This window comes from Chenopodium album, chromosome 5 (genome assembly GCF_948465745.1).
Source record: "Chenopodium album chromosome 5, dcCheAlbu1.1, whole genome shotgun sequence".
Taxonomy (NCBI): domain Eukaryota; kingdom Viridiplantae; phylum Streptophyta; class Magnoliopsida; order Caryophyllales; family Amaranthaceae; genus Chenopodium; species Chenopodium album.
In genome coordinates, this window is record NC_137838.1 from 36469349 (window position 1) to 36477876 (window position 8528).

At 34.6% G+C, this 8528-nt stretch overlaps 1 protein-coding gene across 1 annotated transcript; it reads right to left on the reverse strand.

Moving 5' to 3' along the window:
- Positions 1–435: 435 nt before the first annotated feature.
- Positions 436–6554, reverse strand: LOC145630680 (uncharacterized). The gene is made up of 4 exons (XM_081682883.1): positions 6217–6554; positions 6013–6114; positions 1395–1521; positions 436–1068 (listed from the first exon to the last, which is right to left on the reverse strand). The coding sequence occupies exons 1-4, from the start codon at positions 6481–6483 to the stop codon at positions 830–832; spliced, it is 735 nt and encodes a 244-aa protein (XP_081539009.1). The 5' UTR covers positions 6484–6554; the 3' UTR covers positions 436–829.
- Between the last annotated feature and the right edge of the window lie 1974 nt (positions 6555–8528).

Genomic DNA, 8528 nt, shown 5'->3' on the forward strand with positions numbered 1-8528 from the left:
TTGATCATTTGAAGGATTTTGAGAAATGTTACGAAACTAACAACAGCAATGAGGACACTTAAGATTACATCCTCTTAAAGCTTTTCTCATCTACTCGACCTTGAAATGGCTAGAAATTGAGGTGACACCCGCATCCTTCACCACAATTCTCATCAAAGAACAACCAATGCTAGATCAAAGATCCTAAACTTCCAACAAAAATCGAGTCATTGGATGAAGCTTTGGAGAAGTAAACTGTTTTATTAGTATCACCTTGAACGTACACACCATGGAATCCGTACAGACCAACTCATCCAAACATTATATAGAGGACTATCTCCCAATAGTTGGACTAGATCATACACTTTCTCATAATTGTGGATATCAAAGCTTCATCAAAGAGCATGTTGTTATGCAGAGGAAATGCACTAAAGAGCAAAGATGATTAACTCATCAATAAAAAAAGCTTCTATCCTACTTTACATCTTGTATTAGATAAATCTGAAAACAAAATAAATATATCAAAGTAATCGCACGAGTCTTTGTTACCCAAAAACCCTCCTCCAGCCCATTTCAAACACAACCCCGAAGAACTTTCTGACAAAAAAGGGGAAATACGCATCTAGGGGTTACACAACAATTCCGCCGCAAAACTTCCATATGGCTAATATATGAACTATTGAACACACTGATGGCTCAGAATTCGTCGTATATAATCAAGATTTCATCTCAGTGACATTAACTAAAAAGTCATCATTGAAAAGTTTTGAAGTCTCTTCATGGCTGTAAGAGTCGATGCCATCTAGGATATATTTCAAGGAGCTATAAGTCATTGCTTATGCAGATTTCATCAAATAGTATAATCTCCTTTATTATCCTCTAATTTGTCAAACAAAAGGTTGGTGCCTGCGTCAGTATCATCAAGTTCACCAAAGAAACCACTAGCAGCATTTTCCTTCCGCAGACGACGCTCCTCTACAATAGCATCATCTGATTCTGTACACAAGCTAAGCCTTGATTGTCGGGTAGGCCTTTCAGCAACAACAAATTTGTTTCCATCACGGATCCTCTCAGTAAATCCTGCCCAGACTGGAGGGAAGCAGATGTCAGATATAAGCTGTAGTTCCCCAACTTTGTCCACATAAGCTATTGTACTCCAGCAAACATTTCAGGATTCATAAACAGGATAAATATGCTGAAGTTCATTAGCTAAAAAAAAGCCATTATTTCACTGATCTATAGAAGCATGAATTGTTTTTGACTAAATGTAATAACTAATCCCCCCACCCACCTTCTCTTCCCCAAATACACTAAGAAAGACACAGGACACATTAGTATGGATTGCTAACCCAAAGCAATAAATGATTAAGTCAGAGCGACAGTTCTGTGATTTAAGATGAATATCCAGTATATACCTCCAAAATGATGAAGGACTATAGAAGCTGCTATAGTAACGTTTAATGAAGCAGTCCCACCTCCATATTGGGAAATATACACAAAGAAGTCACATATCTCGCATTCCTTGGCTGAAAGGCCTGTTCCCTACAAGAAAATTAGCAATTAGTAATGGTACCCAAGTTTATTCAATACTTTACTCACCAGTGTACATGAAGATTACCTCAGATTTAATGAAAATATACGACAATACGAAGTAAATTTGGAGAAAACAGATATCTCTTCAGTAAAGGGAAATGGAAATAAAAAAAACACGAGAACTCTAGCCATAGAGATCTATATATCTAAAAGCCTCTGATTACTGCATGCTACACAATAGAAATCACTTACATTTCTAGGCAATATGTCTTTCAGGTGATGAAACTTCCAGAGACATTAAGCACTGTATCAGTTTAAAATTCTAAATTGTCCATGCAACTATACAAATACATGCGAGCGGACCTGATATTAGTACTGTAATGGTAGCAAAATTACCACAGAGTATAACTTTAATTATTTTAAGATTTGGAAGCTTTCATGGATTGTTTATGTGCAGCCGTTTCAGTAGTTGTTTATATGTAATAGACTAATCTTAGGAGGGGTAATTTGGAAAGTTTAATATTATCAGGTTTATAGTCCTAGCTTTAGTATAAATAGATAGAGGGGGAAAGGGTAAAGGCAGGCATGAATTGGGTTATTGGAAATAGAGAGTGGCAACCTCAAGTTGCTAGTAGGAGAGTTGTATGCTAAACCTACTACCCTTGCAAGCTTTCAGCCATTATCTATCAATTTATCAAGCTTTCATCTTTATTAATAATACCTTATTAAATCAAAATACAAGTCAGATTTGCTAGTCTATAACATTATAATCCCCCTTATCTTTGTTAACTTCTTTTGCGTCTATTTAGATCTGCATCATCAAGCTTAAAAAGGCTTGAATTACAGCAACAAATTGGAAATACAGAAAGCATGGCTTATCAGTGTTTTGAGGGAGACAAACAAGGAGGATAGATTCTCCACAGGCTAAGAGATACTAACACGGGTGGACACTTTCCACTTTAGTACCACCACCTCCCTACTTATAAAATCATACACAGTTGTGCACTGGTGCATTCCCCTTGTTACTCTTCCCTCTACTTCTACAGTATGTGTACTTGATCTGGGGGCTTGCTTGATCCATTACATTACAGATTGGCCATATATTTCATTATTCATAACAGTTGTGTCTTGTTCTCCCTTGATTGCTAAACAACATAAAATGGATAATAACTAACTATGTGATACAATTTTGCCAATTCTTTTATTGTACTACATAAATAACTTACCCTCTAATATAATAGGATGGAACAACAGGATCTACAGTTATTGGCTATTATACAAATTGGTACATAAATTCAAGCAAAAGGATAAAGATGTAAGAATAAAAAAAATACCCATCTTATTTTAAAATACGCTCCCCATTTAAGCTTGTAAAAAAGAAAACAAGCAATATAATTGCAAATTATTACTGTGCATTGGAAAGGCATTCTTGAATTTATAGGTCATACTTCAATTTCAGAAAACTGGTTTAAATATGGTTACAAATACTTTTATCAAAAATTCAAGCATCAACCTCTCGTCCTAAATTCCTCTTTAATTTTAAGTTTTAAAACATAAACAAGCAATATAATTGCAAATCATTACTATATAATGAAAAGGCTTTCTTGACAAAAGTTCCAAATTCAATTTCAGAAAGTAGGTCTATCGTATAATATATACACCAAAAATTTCATGTATTAACATTCCTGTCCTACATCCAGAAAAATTACCAAAGAACTCGTTGATCTCAAAACTCAATGTAAATAAATTAAAAATAAAAATAAATAAATTAAATTAAATTTTTGCTATAGATTAGTAATTCTGATTTTAATATTTTAGAAGAACAGATTAATTTAAGTGAAAGCTTGAGAATGATTTGATACGGTTACAAGTAATAGCTTTAGGCTATTAATCTCACAAGGTAGCTTGAGACTACTAGTCTCTCTCTTTTCTTAACTCACCAAATGCCCTTCAATGACATTCTACTCTACCATTTATACTAACAATCTCAGCAAGCACAATACAACCTAACATTAATGTATTTTGGCCCCATTATATTGCAGAATGTCAGGTATGCTAATTCACGTTGCCTCCTCTCCTAGTGGAATGTTAATCACATTTGTCTACTAATGCATAGCTGTCCCCTCCTTTTTCTGAGTCTGTAGTTTCTTTCATTGTTGGTTCATCACAAATTTAGATGGTCAACCTATCTTAAGAGTTATGCCCCATTCTATTTGTGCATATCAAGTCTTTCATCATAATCACTAGGGTTTAAAATGTTATTAATTACAACTTCGATGGATGTTAATTAGAATAAAAATATTATACAATTAACAAGTAAAATAAGCGCATGAGAGTTAACAATCTAGTCAATCTTACTCCAAGCTCTCAAACCAAAATCCCATCATTTTACTGCATTAGTTTGTCATCACAGATCACAGAGGCTTTGAAATCTGGAACCTTATACCAAAAGGTAAAGTTTCTACAAAACAACATTGGTTTAGTATCAAATATCTCCATAAGAAGGAATATAACCTCAATATACAGCTTCTATTTCCTCCCAGTTTGTTAGCTAATGGGGTGGATTGACTGGATTTGATTATTCTTGTTAACAAATTCAAGGTTTTTTTTTCAGCAATAATATATATTTTAATTAAGTAAAAATAAGTTAACTTCAGCAAAAACAAGTTAAATTAAGCATATGTAAGTTCAATATATATAATAAACAAAAATAGGTTATACTTCTTTTGTTTCACAAGCATCATATTAACTTTATATATTATTCTCATATAAACTTTGACCACATTAAATTATTAATATATATCAATAGATATCATCATTTTAATTGTTAGTGTTAATCTCAATATATAGCATTAAGATATACTTTTTTTTTTATGTTTTTTAAATGAAATATAATAAAAGATATTTGAAGTCAGAGTAATGATTTGGCAAACGCACATGTTCAAATTGATGCAACTATTGTGAAATGATGGAAATATTCGCCAAAAAATAAGCCAAGTTAAGCAAAGGCTCAACTAAAATAAGCTAAGTTTATCGATAAGTTAGCAAAGGAGAATAAAGCTTAAATCAGACCAAGTGAACCATACACAACAACTTAGATTATTGTACATTGACTCAATAAGTTATCCAGAATCTTTATAAGATGTATAAAGCAAACTCTTAAGCTTGAAGTTGTGAGGTGTACACATTTCTCCAAAAGCTTCACATGTAGGATCACTACTTTGCTTAAAAATTAAAAGCTTGTACCCTATTTCAGAGTACTTATTCATTCAAATTCCAAACAAAACCAAACATAATTTATTTTATCATCTCAGCATTGTGACAACCAACAAAACACAATTTTACCAACTCTGAACTTTCAATCAAAAACTTAACTACATGATTAAGCAGCTTTTGGTTGAATAATATCGTAAAATTGTCACTAATAATTCTTATCCTAAGAGTTCAAGTTGTACTCAACAGCCCCACTTAGTGCCAAAATTTGGATTATGCACCCGGTTGCACCCATCTCAAAAGAACACTCCCAAAATCTAAAATATGAGCGACTCTATAGTCTATACCCTACATTAAGACTAAAACAATAGAACACGAGCCCTAAAAAAACTTAGGGGCTAAAACAAAAACATACATAGAAACAATTAACCACAAGATCAGAAATTTTTACTCCATAACCACAGGAAATTTATCCAACTTTTTCATAATTCGCCATTCCTCCCTTTGTACTTTCTATGTTCAATTAATCACACAAATTTTATTGTAATATCAACCAAATAACAAAACCTTACTTATCAAAATCTCAAAACCTTATAATATATTAATAATAACTCCTAATTTAGGCTAATTAAGAGAAAATATCTCCACAGAACTTTGTGATGCTAAGTTATGTTCTTTTCATATAAGGTGGCCGTGTATGGTAACCCCACACCCAAAGTAACCCCTGTCATAATGTATAGCAGTAATTTCCCATGTTCAATTAATTTCAAGAGCAGCTAATTCTTTATTCAGTAAATCAAACCAAGCTTGATGCTTCAAAGCATTTCAAAAGTGATTATGTTCAAGATGGACAGGAAGCATAAGCAAGTTTTGTCAACAGCACAAAAAGAGTAGAACTGACAGTCTAAGATACCACAGCCCAAACATGAACCGAATTGATTAATTTGTCGTACTAGTCCTATAAAATGTTTTGTCAACAACACAAAAACAGTAGAACCGGTAGTCTAAGACACCATATGACACAAACACGATACCAGCCCAAACATGAGCCGAATAGATCAAATTGTCATATTAGTCCTATGATAAGTTTAGTGAGCAACATATAAATGGTATAATCAGCAGCCAAAGATACCACACGACACAAACACGATACAAGCCTAAACATGACTCGATTCGATCAATTTTTCATATTACTCCTGCGATAAACTCACGCAAAAAAACAGTTTCCCCAAATTGCTAGCTACACTTGAATTAGATCAACAAAAAAAAGTGAACAAAGTAACCAACCTCATTGCCAAGTAAAAATGCAGTGCTCCTGCTAAAAGGGTGTTCATTAACAGGCTTAGCATCATTCGTAATCTCTACACCACAAATATCACAATTTCTCTCCTGAAAATCAAAAACCCAATAACACCAACAAATCCAAATTTATTCCCATTATTAAAATAAAAAATTGAAGAAGCCATTTTGCTACTAAAACGAGGTTTAAACCTTGAAAAAGTTGCGAGCCTCTAAGAGAGAGTGAAAATGGCGGATGCCGAGGTGAGAGACGGAGCCATGGTTGCCAAAGGAATTGAAGTCACGGCGGCCAATAAGAATTAATTCCGATACGCCGAAGGCGGTGGCGCTACGCGCTAATGTCCCGACGTTATGGCGCTTAGCAATGTTGTGCACCATTACATAGCTCTCCACCGCCGCTGATGACTCCGACGCCGGCACCGGTGCTGGTGCTGTGGAATTGGAACTGCTTTGGGTCATATTTGATAATGGGGAAAACCGGTTTGATTGTAGACTCAGGAGTTTTTAGTTTCTGGGCTAACTTCGTTGGGTTTATCAGTTTATGCTTTTCCTAGGTCTAGGGTGTCCATAATTCGGATAAAAACCGAAATCTAATCTAATCCAAACTGAATTATCAATTCGGATCGGAACTGAACTTTAAATCGGATCAGATCGGATTGAGATTTTTTGGAAATTCGGATTTTCGGATTGACCCTAATTGGATCCAATCCAAACCGAAAACCGAATTGTAAAATTAAGCTTGTATAAATATGGATTTCTGTAATATTTTGAAGTTTAGCTCAAATACTTACTACTACATAAAATAAATTAGAGAGACTTTGTATAAATTAATTAATGACTTGACGTTGAACTATTTATTTTAATCATGATTTTGAAGACTTTTATTTATAGTAAAGCTTTATTTTTATAATTGTATTTGGCGCTAAAAATAATGTATTATCATTCGGATTTTCGGATTGGATCCAAATAACCGAATTTTAATTCGGATTTGATCGGATTGGATCAATAGAGAAATTCGGATCGGATCGGATTGAAAAATTGAAAACCGAATTATATTTCGGATTGGATCGGATTTGGACTAAATCCAAACCGAAAACCGAACGGACACCCCTACCTAGGTCCCAAATGATACGCACTTTTGACGAGAATGACCCAACTTTGCCGCATAGGTTCAAAATAATTTCAACTTTTGATTATTTTCTAATAATCCAAACTTTAATATGAATATGTTTCTTATAATCTTAAATGATCGGTAACCGGTTGAGTAGGTAAATTATTTTTTAATAAAAGTTAATTTACACGTGTCAGCATGTGATTGGTAAAAAAAATAACATTTATAATTTTTTTAAGGAAATTTTGACAATTACCACCTTCTGTTATGTCCATTTTAGCAATTACCACCTTCTTATTTTTAATTTTTTTTTTTAAATTACCACCTTCTACTTTTAAAAACATCAAAAGTTACCACCTTATTGCCCCCTAACTCCACATGACGTCATTTTAGGTCCATTCTTTCCCTTCCCTCCCTATTTCCCTCACATTTCTCATTTCTATTTGGATTCTTATCTCCTCTTTCACTTTTTTTTCCCCCAAACCACCAATAATTGTTCGTCAATTTTGATTTGAAGGAGTGAATTGAAGTGTTTTTGATTGTTTGGGGGAAAAAAAGTGAAAGGGGGGATGAGAATCGAGTTAGGAATGAGTAATGTGAGGGAAATAGGGAGGAAAGGGAAAGAATGAGCCCAAAATGACGTCATGTGGTAGTTGGGACACAAGAAGGTGGTAACTTTTGATGTTTTTGAAAATAGAAGGTGGTAATTTTCAAAAAAAAAAATAGAAGGTGGTAATTGCTAAAATGGACTAAACAGAAGGTGGTAATTGTCAAATTTTCCTTTTTTTTTTTTAAATTATTATTGGGTATTAAATAAATAAAAACACATAATTAACTATTTTAAAAATAATTAAAAAAAAAAAGTTCTTTCAAAAAAATTATTAAAAAAAGAAACTAATTTTAAATTGCAAACCACCCTAGCCACCAGGCCCCACCAACACCAACCCAGCTACATACCTCCACCACCCTACCTCCCCTGAGCCACCAACCCCACATCCACCCCCTACCACAATCATAGTAACCAAAACACCATCCCCACAACAACCACTTGACTCGAAAGCTTTCAGCCCTCAACCACCAAACTCGAAACCCCATTACAAACCACCAAAACCCGAAAACCTACCTATGACCACCCGAACTCATGTGTTTTAGGGCGGAGAGAGTGATAGCATAAAGGTCAAGGAGGCCGAAATAAGAACGAGGGAAAGAGAGGGGGCTGAAATCGGGATGGGGATGAGGGTAGAATTGTGACGGGGAAAAGATCTAGATAGGGAATTCGTGGGGGAAGGGGGGTTGACTCGACGCCGGTGTGGACGTGTGGTGAGAGAGGGATTTTGGGCTCGACCGGAGGTGGGGCCTTGGAGTACAGGGGATCGGTCTAGCGTGGTGGGCG

Bases quoted from the DNA above. Each gene is read 5' to 3' on its own strand.
- LOC145630680 (XM_081682883.1), bottom strand. From the start codon at position 6,483: ATGACCCAAAGCAGTTCCAATTCCACAGCACCAGCACCGGTGCCGGCG. The intron at 1,522-6,012 runs GTTGGTTACTTT...ATTTTCTTGTAG, and splicing joins CATTTTTACTTGGCAATGAG to GGAACAGGCCTTTCAGCCAA. The intron at 1,069-1,394 runs GTATATACTGGA...GCTTCCCTCCAG, and splicing joins AGTCCTTCATCATTTTGGAG to TCTGGGCAGGATTTACTGAG.